The sequence below is a fragment of the Myotis myotis genome, unplaced genomic scaffold (genome assembly GCF_014108235.1).
Source record: "Myotis myotis isolate mMyoMyo1 unplaced genomic scaffold, mMyoMyo1.p scaffold_m19_p_10, whole genome shotgun sequence".
Lineage (NCBI taxonomy): Eukaryota > Metazoa > Chordata > Mammalia > Chiroptera > Vespertilionidae > Myotis > Myotis myotis.
This window is the reverse complement of record NW_023416314.1, coordinates 78,508,613-78,529,789: the sequence shown is the minus strand read 5'-3', so window position 1 is coordinate 78,529,789 and position 21,177 is coordinate 78,508,613. Positions and strand designations below refer to the sequence as shown.

The 21,177-nt window shown below is 53.5% G+C and overlaps 2 protein-coding genes across 4 annotated transcripts; one reads left to right on the top strand and one right to left on the bottom strand.

The window, feature by feature from the left end:
• Positions 1 to 9,739: 9,739 nt before the first annotated feature.
• CFL1 (cofilin 1) lies at positions 9,740 to 13,227 on the bottom strand. The gene is made up of 4 exons (XM_036326611.1): positions 13,070 to 13,227; positions 10,918 to 11,225; positions 10,583 to 10,659; positions 9,740 to 10,408 (listed from the first exon to the last, which is right to left on the bottom strand). The coding sequence occupies exons 1-4, from the start codon at positions 13,070 to 13,072 to the stop codon at positions 10,377 to 10,379; spliced, it is 420 nt and encodes a 139-aa protein (XP_036182504.1). The 5' UTR covers positions 13,073 to 13,227; the 3' UTR covers positions 9,740 to 10,376.
• Positions 13,228 to 15,298: 2,071 nt separating this feature from the next.
• MUS81 (MUS81 structure-specific endonuclease subunit) lies at positions 15,299 to 21,157 on the top strand. 3 transcript variants are annotated; one of them, XM_036326607.1, is made up of 17 exons: positions 15,299 to 15,334; positions 15,467 to 15,659; positions 15,753 to 15,882; positions 16,128 to 16,210; positions 16,940 to 17,038; positions 17,151 to 17,219; positions 17,377 to 17,462; positions 18,040 to 18,180; positions 18,377 to 18,472; positions 18,560 to 18,681; positions 18,775 to 18,872; positions 19,448 to 19,564; positions 19,659 to 19,754; positions 19,934 to 20,062; positions 20,140 to 20,243; positions 20,738 to 20,821; positions 20,913 to 21,157. In XM_036326607.1, exons 2-17 carry the CDS (start codon positions 15,525 to 15,527, stop codon positions 20,977 to 20,979), a joined length of 1,656 nt encoding a protein of 551 aa, XP_036182500.1. In that variant the 5' UTR covers positions 15,299 to 15,334; positions 15,467 to 15,524; the 3' UTR covers positions 20,980 to 21,157. The 3 variants fall into 3 exon arrangements, 2 of the variants coding, with proteins under 2 accessions (XP_036182500.1, XP_036182501.1); XM_036326608.1 differs by lacking the exons at positions 15,299 to 15,334; positions 19,934 to 20,062 and having other exon boundaries at positions 15,341 to 15,659; XR_004970605.1 differs by lacking the exons at positions 15,299 to 15,334; positions 20,913 to 21,157 and having other exon boundaries at positions 15,341 to 15,659; positions 20,046 to 20,243; positions 20,738 to 20,783.
• Positions 21,158 to 21,177: the final 20 nt, after the last annotated feature.

The following is a 21,177-nucleotide window of genomic DNA, read 5'->3' as shown; positions in this document are numbered from 1 at the left end:
GGCGGCGAGCGGCCAGCCTGGGGGCGGGGCTGACGTGGCGCGAGACCTCTGAGCCCCACAGCCCGAGCCCCGCACCCCAGCGCCCACGCCGTCGCTGGTTCCGGGCCCTCTCAGTTCCGCGATTCCCCTGAAAAGCTGAGGTCTGGACACAGGAAGCGACAGGCGTTGCAGCCAATGGCGTCGCGCACGATAAACCTGATACCCAATCAAAGACAAGGCTGCGGGCGGGGGGCGGGGGGAGCCACGCCCGACTCCAGGTGACTCCTTGGCAGCGAGGGAAGAGCGTCTCCATCAGCTGATAGTATCTCCACTTGGCGGGTTCTAGGGGCTAGTAAGCCGGGACCCAGCTGCGGGAGCGCGCGGGCCGTGGCCAGCCGCGGGGTCGTTGTGCGCAGCAGCTGAGGAGAGTGATGGAGGAGCACCGAGGGGCTGGGAGGTGGAGCTCTGCGGTTGAGCGTCGACCCAGGAACCATGAAGTCCCTGGTTCGATTCCCAGTCATTGCGGGCTCAATCCCCCAGTAGGGGTATGTGCAGGAGGCAAACGATGTTCCTCTCATCGATGTTTCTATCTCTCTATCCCTCCATGATATATATATATATATATATATATATATATATATATATATATATATATATATATATATAGTCTTTGGTTGATTACCTCCCCCACCTTCCGAGATTCCACATTCTGTTCCATGCTTCCATGTCTCTGGATCCTCTCTGTTCATCAGTTTATTTCGAAATTAAATTTGTGGTCCATCCTTGACATCCCTGGGTTGCAGGTCAGGCCAGTGCAGGAGACAACCAAATGATGTGTCTCTCTCACATCAATGTCTCTCTCTCTCTCTCTCTCTCCTCTCTCTCTCTCTCTCTCACCCCCTCCCTTCTACTCTCTCTAAAAATCAATGGGAAAAATACCCTCAGGTGAGGATTAACAAAACAAAAAAAGATTAAAATGGTAAATTGTATGTTATGTATATCTTACCAAAAAGCTTGTCACAAACATTACAAGAAATGAAAAATGCAGGTTAATCTCTCTGTGAACATAAATGCAAAAATCACAAACAAAATATTATCAAGTTGAATAAGCAAAATATTTTATAAATAATCTATAATAATAAAAGCATAATATGCTAATTAGACCAAATGTCCTTCTGGACGAAGTTGGGGCTGTGAGGGAAGCCTGAGTCCTGGGTGCCCGAGGGAAGCCGGTGCCGGCAGCTGGGAGAAGATAGGCCTACACTTGCATGAATTTCGTGCATCGGGCTTCTAGTACTTTATAACAAAAGTGTTCTGCCTGGCCAGTGTGGCTCAGTGGTTGAGCATTGACCCAATAAACAGGAGGTTACAGTTTGATTCCTGGTCAGAACACATGCCCCAGTTGTGGGCTCGGTCCTCAGTGGGGGATGAGCAGGAAGCAGCTGATCAATGGTTCTCTCTCATCATTGATGTTTCTCTCTCTCTCTCTCTCTCTCTCTCTCTCTCTCTCTCTCTCTCTCTCCCCCCCCCCCTTCCTCTCTGAAATCAATATATATGTTTTTTTTTAAAGTGTTCTTCCAGGAATGCAAGGTTGTTTACCATCTGAAAATCAATCAAGGAAATTCAGCACATGCCGGGAGCCGGTCCATGCTTGCTGTTTCAAGGGACCTGGCATATATGGCATACTGTTCTTAATATGTTTGCTCACTTTCTTGGCACTATGTGTTTTAACCAAGGTCACCTCTCTGAGAAAGGTTGTTTCCCCAGGTAGGGATTTTCCCCTGAAGTTAGGGAGGGAATAAAACCCCTTAACTAAGTGCCAGGCGGGTAATTAATCACTTTAACTACGAACAATCGTGCTTAAGCTACATAATCTTTACTCCCTGGAATGGAGATAAGAAACGCCCTAACCTTTGGAATAGAGATTGATAGGATTGGCATCAACTGGTATAAATACAAATGTAACAAGACAACAGGACACACAGAAACTGGAGACAGAACCTAGTGAGAGAACATGGCAAAAGATCCTGGACAGAACCTAGACACAGAACCTAGACACAGAACCTACACAGAACCTAGAGACAGAAGAACTTCGCTGGAGAGAACATGGCAAAAGATCCTGGACAGAAACTGGCCACAGAACCTAGAGACAGAACCTAGCGAGAGAACATGGCTGAAGAACCTAGAGACAGAACCTGGCTACAGAACCTGGATAGAACATGGCAAGAGAACCTGACTAGAACCTGGTGACTGAACCTGGCTGGAGAACCTGAACAGAACCTGGCTGAAGAACCTAGCGAGGGAACATGGCTACAGAACCTGGCTGGAGAACCTGGACAGAACCTGGCTGGAGAACCTAGGGAGGGAACATGGCTACAGAACCTGACTGGAGAACCTGGAGAACCTGGCTGGAGAACCTAGCAAGAGAACATGGACACAGAACCTGGCTGGAGATCCAGACCAGAACTTGGCTGGAGATCCTGGCTAGGCTGCTGATCAACTGAACGCTGTCTCCATGTCATTCCTTCTTCGCCGACTCCGTCCACACCTTTGGGGACCCCTGGACCTGCTGGGGTTGGACCCCAGCAAGCACATACACAGAATAATAGGAAAATCCAAGTGATATCTCAGGAGAGGGAGAAAACCCCTAACGGGTTTGGCTCAGTGGATAGAGCGTCAGCCTGCAAACTCAAGGGCCCCAGGTTCAATTACGGTCAAGGGCATGTACCTTGGTTGCCGGTACATACCCAGTAGGGAGTGTGCAGGAGGCAGCTGATCGATGTTTCTAACTCTATTCCTCTCTCTTCCTCTCTGTAAAAAATCAATAAAATATATTTTTAAAAAAAGAGAGGGAGGGAAAAAAATGATTTAAAAAGTCAAGAAAGGGAGAAGGGGGAGAGAGAAATATTGATCGGTTGCCTCCCAAATGGCTCCCAACCGAGTATGGAAGCTGCAATCTGGGTATGTGCCCTGACTTTTTGGTGTACGGGAAGATGCTCCAACTAACCTAGCCACACTGGCGAGGGCAACACAGTCTATTTATTTATTTATTTATTTATTTATTTATAATATATTTTTATTGATTTCAGAGAGGAAGGGAGAGGGTGAGAGATAGAAACATCAATGATGAGAGAGAATTATTGATTGGCTGCTTCCTGCATACCCCCCACTGAAGCTTGGGCCCGCCACTGGGGCACATGCCCTTGACCAGAATCGAACCCGGGACTTTCAGTCCTCAGGCCAATGCTCTATCCACTGAGCCAAACCAGCCAGGGCAACACAGTCTTTTTTTAAAAAGTGCTAAAATAACTGGTTGTTTATATGGCAAAAATGGATCATAACCTAAATTACATAGAAAATTGATAGAAAATGGATCATAGGCCTAAATATAAAAGCTAAAACTATTAATTTTTGAAGAAAAAATAGAATATCTTCATGACCTTGGAGTAGGCAAAAGTTTCTTCAAGAGTACACAAAAATCCTTAATCATAAAAGAAAAATCTGATATATTGAGCCTGTAAATTATAAGTCATTAAAAGAGTAAAAAGGCAAGTAGGAAATATTGGCAACACATATAACTGACAAAGGGCTTGTCTTTAGTATATATAAAGAGTTCCTACAAATCAATAAGAATAGCATTTTATAAAGGAGGTTAGGGGAGGAACAAAAGATTCGAATAGGCCGAAACCGGTTTGGCTCAATGGACAGAGCGTCGGCCTGCGGACTGAGGGGTCCCAGGTTCGATTCCGGTCAGGGGCATGTGCCTGGGTTGCGGGCATATCCCCGGTGGGAGATGTGCAGGAGGCAGCTGATCGATGTTTCTCTCTCATCAATGTTTCTGACTCTCTCTCTCTCTCCCTTCCTCTCTGTAAAAAATTAATAAAATATATTAAAAAAAAAAAAGATTCGAATAGGCATTTTACGGAAAGAAGATATCCAAATGGCCAACGGGTAACCTAAAGTGGTGTTCAAGGTCATCTCTCCCCAGGGATTACAAGTTCAAGGTCATTCCTCCCCAGGGATAATAGTGTGCTATTATCTTACCACCCTCGTATGGCTAAAATAAAAAGGACTAACAGTTCTCTAAGTGTTGGCAAGGATGTGGTGCAACTGGAACTTTCATACAGTGCTGGCATAAGTATAAATTAGTACAGTTTTGTTGGAAAATTCTTTTGGATTATCTATGAAAGCATTTTACACATGACTTCCTTATGGCCAAGCAATTCTCATACCCAATAGAAATTAGTACTTAAGTCCCTCAAAAGACATACAAAAATGTTCATGGTAGCTTTATTCATAATAACCACAAACTTGAGCAAATGTAGAATGGATACATAAACTATGAGATATTCATATAATGGAATACTACATAGCAATAAAAAAAACTGCTGCACTCAACATTTATGTGTCTCACAAAGAACATAGACACAAAAAGGTATATACTGTACAATTACATGTTTATGAAGTTCAAGATCTATGGCGATATTAGAATAGTGGTCCCCAATGTGTGCCAAAGCCTGTGACAGTTGTGATGCATGGAAGTGTTTCTGCAGCACCTGGAGGCCCACCCCACCCTGCCGCAAAACCACTTCTTTGACTTTTTGGAATACAGCCAGGATGTGAGCTGGGCTAGAGCACAGGGATCACCCCTAGGGGTGAGAGGCAGGGCTCTAGGCGGGCTGAAGCCTCTCGTCAGCTCTGCCAGTGGCTTGTGCCTGTGGTGGGAGGTGCAAATACCCTCTCCAACATCATACCCTCCCTGCGTGTGCCTCAGCTGAGTATCGGAGGAAAGAACAGAAAGGAGATCCTTGGGGGTTTTCTGAGGAATACAGGCTGTCCTCGGGTTATGTCGGATTTGACGTACGTCGTTTCATGGTTACGTTGCCATCCCCATTTATTAAAAAAAAAAGTTCCATCGTTTCAACGTATGTACATATGTGCTTTTATGTTTTTTCATTATTTACTAGAGGCCCAGTGCACTAAATTTACACAGGTAGGGTCCCTAGCAGCTGCCGGCTGCCGGCCAGGGCCTCCCTTCTCCTGGCAGCCTGCCGCCTCCACTTGGTTAACTCCCAGTTGAACTCCCGGTTGAGGGGACAATTTGCATGTTTGGCTTTTATTATATAGGATTTACCACAAGTAAAGGTCAGGAATTGTTATCTTTCTTTTAAATTTTTGTTACTGTTTCATTTCATTACGGCTGTGTATGTGCTCCATGTGAGTGACGTAGGTGCTTAGGTAGGTGGGTTCCGACTTACGGCGAAAATCGTGTTATGTCATGCTGTAGGAACGGATCTCTGAGGTAACCCAAGGTCCTACTGTATTGTGAAGTCTGCAGATGAAGCCCTCATCACTGGCATGTCAGGGCTCAGGGTGACCCGTGGGGCTGCTTTCTGGATTCACCCCAGGGCCTTAGATCCACAGGAAAGATCGAAGCTAAAGATGGCAGTGGGAGGAAAGCCACTGTGGGGCCTGGCCTAGAGGAAGATTGTGCCACTCCTGGTTGTCTGTGGTGCCATGCTCTTGGTCACAGTGGATTTTATCTTACTCCCTTAGGTGGATGACTTTGACCAAGAGGACCTTCCTGCTGGAATACCACACCCACGTCCGGGATGCCTGCCTGCGAGAAGACTGAGTCATGCACCCCCACAAGTGTACACAGGGCCCAAGGGGCCCTGGATTCCCTGCCCCCTTCCCCTGGTGGTTTGGTTCCCCAGGAGAGAAGCGAGTGGGAATGCCCTGTGTCTGTCCATGGCCACAAACACCAGAGGTGAGGCTTGACATTCAGACCAATGGGTTCTGATGGAGGCCTGGCAGACAATTCTATTCCTATTCTATTCCTTCACTAAGTTGTCTGGGAACACAGGAAGTCAACCAGCTAAAAAGGTGAGAAATGGCCCTGACCGGTTTAGCTCAGTGGATAGAGCGTCGGCCTGCGGACTCAAGGGTCCCAGGTTCGATTCCGGTCAAGGGCATGTACCTTGGTTGCGGACACATCCCCAGTAGGGGGTGTGCAGGAGGCAGCTGATCGATGTTTCTCTCTCATCGGTGTTTTTCTCTATCCCTCGCCCTTCCTCTCTGTAAAAAATCAATAAAATATATTTTTTAAAAAAGGTGAGAAATGCCCAGCTGGCGTGGCTCAGTGGTTGAGTGTTGACCTATGAACCAGGAGGTCACGGTTCAGTTCTCCGTCAGAGCACATGCCCCGGTTGTGGGATTGGCCCCAAGTAGGGGGCATGCAAGAGGAAGCCAATCAATGATTCTCGTCATTGATGTTTCTATCCCTTCCTCTCTGAAGTCAATAAAGATATATATAAACAAGTGTGAGGATTCCCTCACCCCCCTGCTGCCCTTTCTCTATAGGTTCATCTGTGGAAACCTAGCTATCTGCTCTAGGTGGGAGTTGGGAAACAGGAGAGGGAGATTTCCCCAGGGGTGGGGTAAGGACTGGGAAGCTTTAAGCAGCCACATAAGGCCCCTGCCCTAACTCCTCCCCACTGCCTCTTAGGAGCTGCCTCAAATTGGCAGAATTCTTTGAAAGACTAAGTGTGAGTACTGCCTTCTACGTTGAAAGGCCACACAAAGATCCCTTGCAGGGAAGAATCCTGGGAATGGGTAAAGCTCCAGGATAATTTTGGAATCTTCATGACTTCTTGACTTATCCTCCAGACTAGTTTAATAAAGAGGTGAGTGGAGACAGAGATCCAGCCTCAAGTGTGTGTGGTGATGGAGGATGGGAACGGGGCCTGGCGAGGCATTTACATGGATGTGCCTGTGCCTCTGGCAGTCTGCACTGTGCTGCCAACATCCTGCCCCAGATCTACTCTTTCTGAACTCTTCTCCAAGAGTCACTGGAGTGTGCCAGTCTTTCTAAAATGTGTTGGACCACATCTCTTCCCTGCTCAAGGCCCTTCAGTGACCCTGTCCCTTCCAGAAACTGCCCAAGACATAAAGCACAAACTGGCCACTGCCATCCAAGGGTTCCCACTGAGCTTCCTGCTACCCAAGCTCATACCAGATTTGCACACCTGCAAAACCTTTGGTTGTTGTCTCATTCCTACTCAACCCCCAAGATCCAGATCAGATCCCACCTCGTACGTGAAGCCTTTTCCCTGGCCTGCTCCCCTGAACATCAGGGTTTCACCTAATAGTTATCAAGTGATGATGGGTATTTATGAGTAGTAGCCCCCAACCCTTAGCTGTTCCTCAGCAAGCTCCCTCTCCAGTCACCTTCCTGATTCACAAGATAGAGGGCCAAGTGGCCTCAGACAAGAACCTGAAGCTGTCAGACATGGTGCGATACATGGGAGACTCACAGGCAGCCAAGGTGAGATGGCCCCAGAGCAGACCTCAGGGCTAGAGGCCAGTGGGACTAGAGCAGCCAAGGAGGGGAAGGGCAGTGAGCAAGTGACCCTGTGTGCCTGCTGGCCCCAGGACCTGCTGTACCGGTGGCTGGGGGTCCTGGCCAATTGAGAATGCCAAGGCACGCACGAGGAACCAGGGATGGGGACTGAAAGCCATGCCATTCCTCTCCCCGCCCCTGTCCAGACATGGACACCAAGTCCCTCTGTGTCGCCTCTTGCCTCAAAGTTGGCGGAGCTGGAGCTCAAGCATACCAAGGTGAGCCCTCCAGCCTCACTGAGCCTTCTTGCTACCTCACCTCCAACCCTCCAAGTTCTTTCCAAGTGTCTGAGAGCAGCCTTGAGCAGTCCCAACTGAGGTTCAGGGCCATGTTTCCCAATCTGGGGCCAGGACCCTGCCCTTAACAACAAAGCCCTCAATAAATGGCAACTGTTACTGTTGAGGACAGGGATGAGGGGAGTGGTCTGAGGTACATGAAGACAACACCCTGTCTCAGGGAGCATGGTGGCACAGGCTATCACACTGTTCTCTGGAACACCCCTGTCACCCTCAAAGGGAAGCCTTAGAGCAGCCAGATCCTGCTCTGAGACATTTAATGACAAGTCTCCCAGACCTCCCTCCCCAGCAAGGTGCCTCCTTCCCCACCCACAGCAGCCACTGGCCATGCCCATAACCTCCCAGGGCAGGCAAGCCCAAGCCCCACCCATGCCAGGTGCTAGGCCCTGCAAGAGAATAGGGCAGCGTGGGTACCATATCATACTTGTCCACAAGCAAGCAGAGCAGCCTGTTCATAAAGAGAGCCTGGTCTTGTAACAAAGAGGCCTGCTTTTACCCTTACTTCCCAGTTTCAGGGACCACCAGGCACACCCTCTACCAGGGCACTATGGAGACCAGATCCTGGGGGAACACAGGGAACACCCCACAAGCATCCTCAGCCATTTTCCAGAGAACCAACAGACTCCATGGGAAGGTGCAAGACCCAGTACTTAGAATCCAGGGCCAGTCAAGGAATGGACCACAGATGACAAATCCTCTATACCCATTTTCTGAACAGTAAAAATGGAACTACCCCTTCCTGCCTCCCACGGATACTGGCAAGTTCCAAGGAATCAGGTCCAACTCTAGGTTTTTAGATTGAAATGGAGGGGGGTATAAATCCCACATTACCACACCTAGGACTTCTAGGATACCTTTACCTGCTGGGCAGGTTAAAGCCTAAATTACAGGTTGGAGAACTCACAGCATTGCTGGCAAAAGGATTCAACCTCTAGCCAACACCCCCCTTGATTAAACAGAAAGGCAGAGCCCAAGACATCTGGGTCTGAAGTCCTGAGCTCCACCTGGTTAGCCCCACCCTGGACTCCAGCCACATTTACAGCAGGCCAAAGGCTCAACTTGGCTTCTGACTCATAGCAGCCACTAGACCTAGCCCTCATAAATAAGTCAGCCATTCAGGGAAGAAGGGAGAGAAAACAGCAAAAATAATCCTGAAGGCGGAGAACGTACCTCAAAGGGTAACCTGTGACTTGCCATCTCACAGCCCACATCTGGGAAGGACTGAGCACGGGGTCAGAGAAGGAGCCTCACTGCCCTGTTACCCACCAGGGTCAAGGCTATAGAAGAAAGCAGTTCAGGCATAAAGCCCCTTTTGCGGGAAGGCCCCCTGCAGATATATCCTGGCTCAGGTACCTCCTAAATAGCCAGTCTGGTACCAGCTGTGACACCACCTGTAGCATGAGTGGCAATTGTCAGAAGGGACTTGGCCAGTAACGGAGGCCAGATGAGGGTGTGGGCTGGTTGGAGGTAAGGATTATTTAAAAAAATTTTTTGTTGCCAAAACCGGTTTGGCTCAGTGGATAGAGCGTCGGCCTGCGGACTGAAGGGTCCCAGGTTCGATTCCGGTCAAGGGCATGTACCTGGGTTGCGGGCACATCCCCAGTAGGAGATGTGCAGGAGGCGGCTGATCGATGTTTCTCTCTCATCGATGTTTCTAACTCTCTATCCCTCTCCCTTCCTCTCTGTAAAAAATCAATAAAATAAAAAAAAAAAATAAAAAAAAAAATAAAAAAATTTTTTGTTAATGCTAACCCGAGGATATATATTTCCCATTAATGTCTAGACAGAGTGGAAGGAAGGGGAAGAGACACAGAGAAACATCGATACAAGAGGCACATAGATTGGTTGCCTCCCCCATGCACCCCAACCAGGGTCAGGGACCAAGCCTGCAACCGAGGTACATGCCCTTGTCCAGAATCAAACCCTAAACCCTTCAGTCCAAGGGCTGATGTTCTATCCACTGAGCCAAACCTGCCAGGGCAGAGGTATAGAAAAGATTCTGCTCATTCTCCTAGCCTATTGCCCCAAGATCCCCTGGACCCCAATCCTGAAACAAACAACCTTTAATTAAGTGAGGCTTTTTATTGTGGTTTTTCTTCCTTTTTTTTTTTTAATTAAGGGTCCCTTACTGGTCCTGCTTCCACGAGTGGCCGAGACCAGGTGGAAAAGGGGAGGGGAACCAGGCAGCACGGGGAGGGGTTATCTTCACAACATTCCATTTATACACAGAACTAAACAGACAAGCACAGAGTCACTATTGCGGTTAGAAGTTGGCAGCATGGGAAATGGGGGGAACAGGTTGCAAGTAGGGGTGTCGTTAAAAAAAATACAGGCCCTCTCCAAAACTGGGGTGCCTGGGGTAGGGAGGACTTGGTCTGCTTCAACCCAAGAGGAATCAGAAGATCAAAAGCTGTTTGGGAAGGCCAGAACCGTCAGGGCTGGAGGGAGAAGGAAGGTCCAGGGGGTGGGGGGCTGTTTGGCAACTGGGTGAAGGGATTGCCCTCCCCCTGCTGGGATCCCTCCAGCCTCTCCTGTCTGGCAGAAGGGGGGCAGCCTGCAAGCCCCCCACAGGCAGGTCTGGGGCTGCCAGATGCTCCAGGCAGGGGGCTGGAGGGGGTTCACAAAGGCTTGCCCTCCAGGGAGATGACAGCACTGCCCCCCAGGTTCTCTGACAGATTGCAGGGGTCCTTGACCTCCTCCTAGCAGTTTGCTTGTAATTCATGCTTGATCCCTGTGGGGAAAAAGGGGGAATGTTATGGCCGGGAAGGAGCCAATCAGAACAGATGGAAGGGGAAGGGACAAGGTTACTTTCCAAACAGGCAGGAAAGAGGGGCCAGAACCACCTCTGCCATGCCAGGCACCCCACCCTGCAGCCAAGACGAGCAGAAGCACATGTGGCCCTTACCCGTAAGCTTCTTCTTGATGGCATCCTTGGAGCTGGCATAGATCATTTTGCTCTTAAGAGGCGCAGACTCAGGAGCCCTGGAGGGAAATAGAAAATTTGCAGCAAAACCCCCTCCGAGTCTAGGAAGTGTCCTCAAACTATAGAGGACTTCCAGAAAACACTTGGGCTAGCTCCGAGCATTCAAGCTTTTATCAAGTTCCTCATAGACAAGTGTTCTCCCTCCCCCAAAACACACACCTCTGGTTAATCAGGAGCCACAGATTTCCCATCCTGAGAAAGGGCAGGGCAGAGCTAGGACAGGTGACACAGAGAAGTGCCTGCACTGAGGAGCTCACCAGAAGATAAACACCAGGTCCTCCTTCTTGCTCTCCTTGGTCTCATACGTTGCATCATACAGGGCATAACGGCAGTCTTTCTCGGGCAGCATCTTGACAAAAGTGGCGTAGGGGTCGTCTACTGTCTGGCTCACATCACCTACCAGGATCTCCTTGCCCTCTTCCAGAATGATGTTCTTCTTGTCTTCACTCAGGCAGAAGAGCACCGCCTTCTTGCGCTTCTTCACCTCCTCTGGTGTTGAGGACTTACGTACCTTCATGTCATTGAACACTTTGATGACTCCATCAGAGACAGCCACGCCAGAGGCCTGGGGGGGGGGGGGGGGCAAGCCACACACATCTCATAAGGAATATTTCTGGGACTCCCCCTGAAGTCCCTCCTTTGCTTTCTTAGTTCCGTCTGGGTGCCAAAATAGGATAGTCCTCAGCCCCAAGAGGTCATTAATCCCCTTCCCAAAACAAGTGACCCTATTTTCCCACCCAAGCCACTATCAAAGAACCAGATGGGACACAACGCCAGAGCAGCAGCCATGGAGAATTCTGATCACCTAATTCAGCACCACTCCTTCCCCGACATCTTACAGGCTAACCATTAAAGACCTGTGGGAAGCAGAGCCCTGGCTGACACATTAGCGCAGAATCAAGATCAAGACTCCACAGGCTACTGACTCCTTTCCTACTCACAGTACTCAATCTCAGCTTTTGGATGAAAGTGCTGATTTAGACAGACGGAGGGGCCACAGACACACCACAATGCTAGATGGGACACCAAATGTGCTCAACAGTTCTGAAAAGTTCATCAGAACTGCTCAATACAGTTATTACGCAAATTATCCTCTTCTCTGCTGGGGTTTTCCTCAACCAAAGCAAAAATTACAACCCCTAATTACGGCCCTACCCGACAATTCCCTGTCCTCTGGAAAAAAATACAGGCCCAAAGGCCGTCGATAAAAGTAAACAGGCCAAGCTAAGGGCCCACGGTACTTCAAAGCCCTCCAAACTTCTATGGTGGGCCGTGTTGGGGGACACCCGGAACGGGCTGTCCAAGGCGAAATCGGCCTCGCCCCCCTCCCGGAACTGCAGAGGAAGTGGACCACGTGACTCAGCCGCTTCCGGAGTAGGCGGAGGAAAGACATCAGCTCGGCTCGGCCTCCTCCGAGAGAAACCCTACCCAAAGGCGGCAGCACTTACAGGGTCTCAACCCCAAAGACTCGCCTTTGCCGGCCGGCATATCAGCCACCCTGACAAGTTACAAGACCTCCGGTTCTCGCAGCCTTGGGGCCGAACACGGGGCGGGGAGATTTCCGGGCGGTGCCCGCCTGGGTCACTTCCCCAAACGAGGCTCCACCCTCAGGGCCCATCCGGGAAAGCCGAGGGCCCCGCTCGTCCAGGGTTCTGGGCCGAGCGGCCAGACCTGAGCGTGTGCGCACGCGCCAACCGACAGCGCCGTTCCAGCCTTTGCAGGGTGTATACGGCGGGGAGCCCAGCTCGCTTTATGCGCTCGCTCGCTCTGAGGCAGGGCCGTGGCCTCCGTGGTGTACGCTCAGTGAAGCGCGGGCCAGCAATCCCCTAATCCCAGGCGCTCGCGCCCGGACCCCGCCGCCCCAGTCCCTCCTGGGCGCGGGCATCCCTACCACCTGCTCTCGGGCAGACCCGCCTGCCACGGGAGGGTGACGCGGAGACAGGAACAGCCCTTGGGTGGGGCGCGCGCGCGCCAAGACCGCTCGCGCGCTTTTCCTTTGCCGCCCCCGGGTCGAGTTTGGATACCGCGTGCTCCCGTCGAGCGCGCGTTCCCGTGAACCGACTCACTTCGGCCCCGCCGCGGCGCGCAACACAAGCTGCTCCATGAGGGGCGGGCACGCGCGCACCCCGGACCCCTCCCCCACGGCCGGTGTCCGCGCGGGCGCACCAGCGGGGTGGGGGAGGGGAAGGGAGCCCAGGGGGCGCGCGAGCGACGTTGAAGCCGGCCCTCCCCTGCGCCCACGGACGCGCACGCGCATCCCAACACCGACCGCCCCTCAGCGAGACCCTCATCCCGCTTGGGGAGTTGGGGGAGGGGGTGCCGATGACGCCCCCCGCCCCATTACCTCCCGCGCGCTCAGCCGACCGATTCGCAGCCGCCTCCCCTCAGGCACCGTAGCCTAGCGCTCACCATGTTTCCGGAAGCTAAAGGAGATAGCAAGAAGAGCCTGGAAAGACGAGCGCCGCTGCAGCTGCTGCCGGGATCCGACTGAACGCGGCCTCTCCCGGCCCCTTCCGTTTAGTATGAACCGCACAATGAGGGGCGGGGCTGGCTTCCGGCGCTCCCACTGCTGGCCGACGGGTAATGAAGTCCGAGGATGCTGCACCGTCCATCGGCCACATTGCATACTGGGAAATGTAGTCCGAGAGAGGCGGGGCTATAGCGCGGAGCGCGCGCCTATTGGTCGAGTTTCCCAGGAAACATTATGAACCGAGAAAGGTGTCGGCGTTCCTTAATAGACCCGAAAAGGAGCCCAGACTTCCCGAATTTTGCGAAACGGTTTTTCTTAAGAACTATGTTGGTACTTTTAGGTTCCTTGGTTTGAAAATTTTCAGTGAGTTACCATTTTCTTTTCTGAATTGAAGCACCTATTCATTGGCTTGGAATCCAGTCCTTGTTTAAGGAGTATCGTCAAGTATAAGGTGTCTTCAATCTAATAAACATTCATTGGGCACTCTCCATGTGCAAAGACAGTCTTGTCTCCTGAGAAGACACCATATGCAACTTAAGCAAAATAAGAGGGAAAAATAAGGGAAAGACTACAAGGAAAATTTTATAAATAGCTTTGTTTTTGTTTTAAGTGTTTGGCAAATTCACGAGGCAATAAAAGGAGAAGGGCAGGGGTTTGTGCATTCAATTCAAGGATTATGTGCCTTTTGCTAGACAGTCAACAGAGGAAATAGGTATTAAATCTTATTCTCCAGTTGATAACCAGGAATATGATTAAACGTACAAAAATTGAGACAAGCTCTGCAGGAACATAAGCTTCACAAAAAAGAAACTGGGGCGGAGGCTCCGGAAGATTTTGTTGGCCTCGAACAATGACCATGGCCTCAGTGTACAGACAGAGAAAACAGGGTCGCAAACAGGGGAACTAGGACTACTGAAGTCACAAGTGGAAGCCGGGTTTTCATTATCTGGGGATCAGTGCCCGGAGTGGGGTACCTCGCAGAGCATGCTGGGGGTTGTAGTCAGGGACTTTGCGCCGCACCGCCCACCAACCGAGCTACGCGGAGCCACAGGTGAAGGCCGCTGCTCGACCCCCGACTCTTGCTAGCGACCCAGCTTGAAGAAGCTGGCTCCACCTTTCTTAAGTCTTGGAGTTTCCAAGAGCAACGGGGAGGGGAAGGGCGATACCGCAGTTACCCTGGAGACGCTCCCGCCCGCCCCTAGCCGCGGGATGCCCTAGATGTCCTTATTAGGACAAGAGACTAGAGGGGGCGGGACCAACCCTAAAGCTGGCTGGAGGCTCCTTATAAGGCAGCGTCGGGAGGGAGGCGGGAATTCTGAGTCCGCTGGAGGAGTAGGGTCGCGGCTGGGCGGAGTCTGAAGGGGCGGCTGACCCGGGCCAGCACCTCGTGACTTCCAGTGCTGCTGCTGGGGGCTGCTCCCACTCCCTGGCGGATAGATACCCTGGTGCTCTAACTCCTCGTGAATATGCTAAACATTTCCAACAAGAACGTATTGTCTCTCAACATGGGACCTCTCTGCATAGATTTCATCTGAAACCTCACCGAGGGTCCAATGAATCGCATATCGTCAAAGTGTTTCCTTCCACCCATGTCTTGCTTCTTACCTGCTCCTCCAAATCTAACGACCTGCTGATCCCGGCCACCACCCCCTCACCTGCCAGGATGCCCAGCACTTCTTACTTGTTCCCCTTCTACTTGCCCTCTGTCCCCCTCCCACAGTCCTTTGGCCTTCCCTGCACGTCCTCGACTTCGCACCCCTGCCCCATTGCCCTGTGTCGTTTCCTCTACCCCAGCTCGGGATCACCATTTCCTCAGAGGGTCCTTCAGCTCCTGCTGCGTTACTTTTGTGTCCTTATGCCCTGTACACCTTCCTAGACATCTCTATTGAAAACATACCTGCACCTGTTTGTCCCCCACCCCGCACCGGTCCGGCCCTTCCCAAGCCCGGTTTCTTTCTCCGGCCTCCTCCGCTACGGTGAGGCTGAAACTGACAGCCTCGGGTTACTTGTTAAGCGCCGCCCCAGCCAGCCCTCCGGGCCGCAAGGGGGCGCTGTTCTCTCCATCGCCTGCACAAAGACCGCCCTAGAATCCGTAGAGGGAGAAGGGGCGGGTTTAGGCTCCGGGGGCCGGGGTGGGACTCGTCCAAAAGACTGTAGGGGCGGGGGGTGGGGGGAGGTGGCTGGAAGACCTTAGGGAGAGCACTGTAAGTCTCTACAGTGCAGGGGCGGGAGGGCAGCGGGAGGCTATTCTCTAGTTAGTGACCCTCGTCGGACAGCGTGTTGGGAGAGGTCCCGCCCTCGCCCATCTGAGCCAGGTGTTCGAATCCTTTGTCTAGAACTGGTGGCGTCCCAGTCCCACCGGCTTGAGGCACCAAAGGACCAGCCTTGGAGCTCATGGCGGCGCCGGTCCGCTTGGGCCGGAAACGCCCGCTGCCGGTTTGCCCCAACCCGCTCTTTGTACGTTGGCTGACCGAGTGGCGGGACGAGGCAGCCAGCAGGGGGCGCCGCACACAATTCGTATTTCAAAAGGTGGGTCTCGGCCCGGCCAGATGGGGCAGGTGCTGGCGGGGCCAGACGACCAGGCCCGCCCTGACCCGCTACGGTTCCCTGTACCCCCGCCAGGCGCTGCGCTCCCTCCGGCGTTACCCGCTTCCCCTGCGCAGCGGCAAAGAAGCTAAGATCCTACGGCATTTCGGAGACGGGCTCTGCCGGATGCTGGACCAGCGGCTGCAGCAGCACCGATCTTCGGGCGGTGAGCGCTGGAGGCAGGGGTCGGTGGTCCCCGGAGCCTCCCACAGTGCAGCCTTCGCAACCACCTGGCATACCTTAACTCCCCACTCCGGTGCCAGTTGCTGCTTGACGTTGGCCTAGTGGCTGGCTCTCTCAGAGCCGCACCGCTCTCAGCTACCGGACGAGCTGGCAGTGTCCGAAACCCTCCCACCTGCTGGATTTCTGGATTCCGTGGGGTCTGGGGTTGATTCTCTTCTGCTCCCGCAGGTGATCGTGCCCCAGATGCATCTGGAGCTAAGAGTCCAGCCCCGGAATGGCCACCTGCCGAAGTCCCGGAGGCTTCCATGCCAGTGAGGATGGGGAACGGGGAAGTGGGAGCACCGGATGGAAGGAAGACGTGTAGCTCTCCCCACCGGTGATGCCTAGCCTTGGGCAAATGAGTATCTTTCTGATGCTTAGTTTTCTCATCTGTAGATGAGTATGTTGATTGATAATAGAGTCCGTTGGGAGAGTTCCATGATCAAGCTATTTGGGAGGCCACGCCCAGTAAATTGTGGGGGTTGCTGTTACTGAGTTTTCTTGTGTTACCACCTCTGCCCTGCAGTGGGTGGTAGAACTGAGGCGGCACCAGGTGGATTACACCACCTCCCCACAACCCTCTACTGCAGTGGTTCCCAACCTTGCCTGCATATTACAATCACCTGGGAATCTTTTTTAAATCCTGATTTCTGGGCCCCATCCTCCGGAAATTCTGTTTCTGTTACTAATGTTGTGGCCCCACCCCATAACAAAGAAACTGAATTTCCGGAGGATGAGCCCAGAAATCAGGATTTTAAAAAGATTAGGTGATTCTAATGTGCAGCCAAGGTTGAGAACCACTGTTCTACTGTCTCATCCCAGCTTTGCAGGGGGTCATCCCACCATCTGGCCTATTTTACAGATGTGGAACCCGAGAGGCAGCTGGGTGACTTATCCAGGGCCATGCTGAGATGAAACCTGGACCTCGGCCCAGCCAGGAATTAAGTCTGCAATGCATGGCTCTCTGGCTTTTGTGTTCAAAGCCGCTCTGTACCTTTCAGGTTCCATCCCAGCCCGAAGTGGGAAGCTCTAGCAGCTACTGGCCGGCTCGGCACTCAGGAGCACGAGCAGTACTGTTGCTGCTCTATAGAGAACACCTGGTGAGGGCCGCTGAACCCGGAGCCGGGAACCAAGGCAGCGGGGCGGGAGGTCCCGGAGGAGCCTGGTGCAGGCACCGAACCTCCTTTGGTTACATTTCTGCCTTGATTACAGAATCCTAGTGGCCACAGCTGCCTAACCAAGGAGGAGCTGCTGCAGAGGTGTGCCCAGGAGTTTCCTAGGGTGAGCACTGAGGGGGGAAGGATGGGGCCCAGTGGCTCTGGATCTAACCCTGAGCCTGCCAGGGGCTGCCCTTCCTGGGAGAAGTGGCATGGGGCACAGGGAGTTGGACACACGGCAGCACCAGGGGCTCTCTAAGGGTCTCCTGTTCTGTGGACAGGTGGCCCCTGGGAGGACTGGACCCTGGCCAGCCCTCCGCTCCCTTCTCCATAGGAACCTGGTCTACAGGACACACCAACCAGCCAGGTGGGGTCAACTACAGGCGGTGCAGGACCAAGTGGTGGGAGGGGGATCATGCATGATGTTCTGAGTGGGGCCTGCAGTCACCTAGCAATTCCTAGGTCTCATAATGTTGAAGTTGGGGGAGGCCTTACCTCCAGAAGGCCTGGGAGCTGGGGGGGGGGGGGGGGACCAGGAGGGTCTGAGAGACCAAGCAGGGAGGGTGAGGTGCCACAGGTTACTGGACAAGCAGAAAGGCTTTGCTGAGAACATAGCATTTGACAGGTCTTAGAATTCAGAGGGTAGAGCTGCAGGGAAGGCATTCCAGGGAGGAGGGAACAATATAAACAAAGTTGGGAGGAAGGAAAGTCTGTCTGAGACATGCGCATTGCAGACTTAACTTGAGAAATGGCCCTGGGCAGGTCCAGAGGAAGCTGATCTGAGGGGCAAGAACACAGCCTGGGGTGTTGGGGGGGGAAGCCACTGGACTTATTTGTACAGGTTGCCCAGGGTGTGGTGAGACCAGCTAGCCGGCAGCAGGCAGGAGAGCCTGCCAGGTATGAGTGAAGAAGGGAGATCTGTGTTTGTCTCCTCCGCCTACCAGGTACTCACTAACCCCGCAGGGTCTGGAGCTGGCCCAGAAGTTGGCAGAGTCAGAGGGCCTGAGCTCACTGAATGTGCGCAGTGGGCCAGAGGAGCCCTCTGGGGAGGAGCCAGAAGTGCCAGGATCGGCCTCAGCTGAGCTGTGAGGAAGGGAGCAGGGAGAGGGGGGATGGGAAGAAAAGGGAAGCAGGAGGAGACCCAGAAATGAGGCCAACACCCCACCCCTGTCCCCATCGCCTACAGCTGAGCTGTGGCTGCACCACTTCCACTGGGTTTGGAGGGAAACTGCCTTGGCACTGAGGTTCTGGCCTCACACAACAACCCCCTCCTCCCTGTAGTGGCGCCAGTGAAGGCAGTGTCCAGCAGCCACCGCTGGAGCTGAGGCCTGGAGAGTACAGGGTGCTATTGTGTGTGGATGTTGGCGAGGCCAAGGGGTGAGTGAGGTGGGGGAAGTGAGGGAGGGGGTGCCGGGGGCTGTCACTGGCCTGCCCTGACCTAAGCCTCCCACCTTGCAATTCCAGGGCCGGGCACAGGCCCGAGCTGCTCCGCCAGCTGCAGCGGCTGCACGTGACCCACATGGTGCGCAAACTGCATGTTGGGGACTTCGTGTGGGTGGCACAGGAGACCAGGCCCAGAGACCCATGTAAGGGGTGTGGACAGTAAGGTGGTTGTCAGAGGCAGGGCCTGGTGGGTGGGGGGACATGAGCCAATGGGACCCTTCTTGGCCTCTCGGCAGCAAGACCTGGGGAACTAGTCCTGGACCACATCGTGGAGCGCAAGCGGCTGGATGACCTGTGTAGCAGCATCATCGATGGCCGCTTCCGGGAACAGAAGGTTCCTTTACCAGCCTCACAGAACCCACTACTTCCTGCCTGCTCTGGGGTTTCCTCAGCCATGAGGAATCTAGGGGCAACTCCTGGGTAGCCTCAAGGAAGAGTTCCCACAGCTCCAGCCACACCCTTTTAGAGCTGCCCCTCGGCCCCTCCAGGGGCACAGCAGGTGCACAGGTGTCTGGCTGGGTTGAGGAGCATATTAAAGACCCCTGGAGTGTCCAGGCCCTTCAGTCTGGCATAACAAGGCCCTAAGTTCCAGAAGTGGAGCCGCTGTTTCTCGGTACTGGCTCCTGGGCTGACCCCATAATTAGAGAGACCACGTATAGGCTGAGGGAGGCTGGAAGAATGGGCATCATTAAAGATGGTGGACAGGCTTTCCATGCAAGAGTAAACAGCATGAACAAAAGTGTGGAGGTCACTCTGAGACAAGTAGAAAGACTAGGGAGGACAAGATGAATTGTTGGGATCAGGGTTCCATGGGGATGTTGAGTGACATGACGGGTGGGCCAGCAGAGGGGCATCCAGGCCTTACATTCCCTTCCTACCCCCTCGCCCCCCTCCCCTCTGCTTCCCCAGTTCAGGCTAAAGCGCTGCGGCCTGGGGCGCCGAGTATACCTCGTGGAGGAGCATGGCTCAGTGCACAACCTCAGCCTTCCCGAGAGCACGCTGCTGCAGGCTGTCACCAACACTCAGGTGAGCTCAGAGGGCAGGGCCAGACTAGCAGGGGACCCTGTGGTCTGTGGCTCGGGCCAGGAGCCACCTCCCTCTGCTGGGTCCTCTTCCCCAGGTCATCGATGGCTTCTTCGTGAAGCGCACGGCAGACATTAAGGAGTCAGCTGCCTACCTGGCCCTCTTGACACGGGGCCTGGAGAGACTCTACCAGGTGAGCAGGTGCATGTGTCTGCACTGGTCCCTTTCCTGGGCCCTGTGCTCCCTCCAGGACAGCAAGGTGAGCGAGATCCCTGTTTCTCCGGTTGGCCCACTGGGGCCTAGGATCCGGCAAGGACTGGCTGGGGGTTTTCCCTAGAGCTCTGGCCTGGCCTCAGTCCCCTCTCCCCTCAGGGCCATACCCTACGCAGTCGCCCCTGGGGAACCTCAGGGGACCCCGAATCAGGATCTGGGCCCTCCCCAAATCCTCTCTGCTCACTCCTCACCTTCAATGACTTCAACGCAGGAGCCATCAAAAACAAGGTACTGCCTCTGCCCATATCCTCCTCAATGTGGTCCAGCCCCAGATGACCCCTAATACAGTCCTCCCCTGACCCCAGGCCCAATCTGTGAGGGAGGTTTTCGCCCGGCAGCTGATGCAGGTTCGAGGAGTGAGTGGGGAGAAGGCAGCAGCCCTGGTGGATCGGTACAGCACCCCTGCCAGGTAGGCCTCCACAGAGCCCCTTGGGGTGCACTGCCCTGCACCCCAGCATGGATTTCAGCTCAGCCAATGCTTTGTGGAGGGTTTGGTTCTGTGAGGGCTGTACAGGCCCCGAGATGGACAGATTCAGCTGAACCTTGGGGAGGTTGGGTAGTAAGGAAGACAGTGCAGGCAGGACCAGACAGTATCTCAGGTGTTGGGGGAGCCCACAAGAGGGAGGTTTCATTCCACCTGGTGTAGCAGAGAAGGCATCTTGGGCTGGCGGCGGGGGCGCGCAGGGCAGGGGCTGGGCCACGAAAACTGGGCAAGAACTTGGAGAACAGGAAGGGAGGGTGAGTGGGATGGAGCAGAGCTTTGAATGCCAGGTTCAGGAAGTACGAAGTGGTTCTGACTCCTTTAGCCAGTGCAGACCCCTCCTACCTGTCTCCCATGACTTTGGCCCAAGCTGCTCAGTGGGCCAGCCGTCAGCCATTGTAAATGCCCCACCCCATCTCCAGCCTACTGGCCGCCTATGATGCCTGTGCCACCCCCAAGGAGCAGGAGATGCTGCTGAGCACCGTCAAGTGTGGGCAGCTGCAAAGGTGAGGCAGGGACAGAACCTGGAGGGAATGGCTGGGGCCGAAGTGGCTGCGGTCCAGGACCTGACCCTCGTTAGCCTCTCTCTTCGTGCAGGAATCTGGGACCCGCTCTGAGCAGGACCTTGTCCCAGCTCTACTGCAGCTACAGCCCCTTGACCTGAGCTGGGCCAGGAGACGGACCCCAGCACCCATAATCTAGGCTAGCCAGCCTTTAACCAGCATCTTAGGGCTTCAATAAAAATCTAAGTGTTTACAGCTTTATGTGCTACGGAGATGGCAGGCCCCAGGGCCTTGTGAAATATCCAGGTGGTTTTAACTGAGCTCCGCAGGGCCTGGAGTTTCCTGGGGGAGCACTGAGA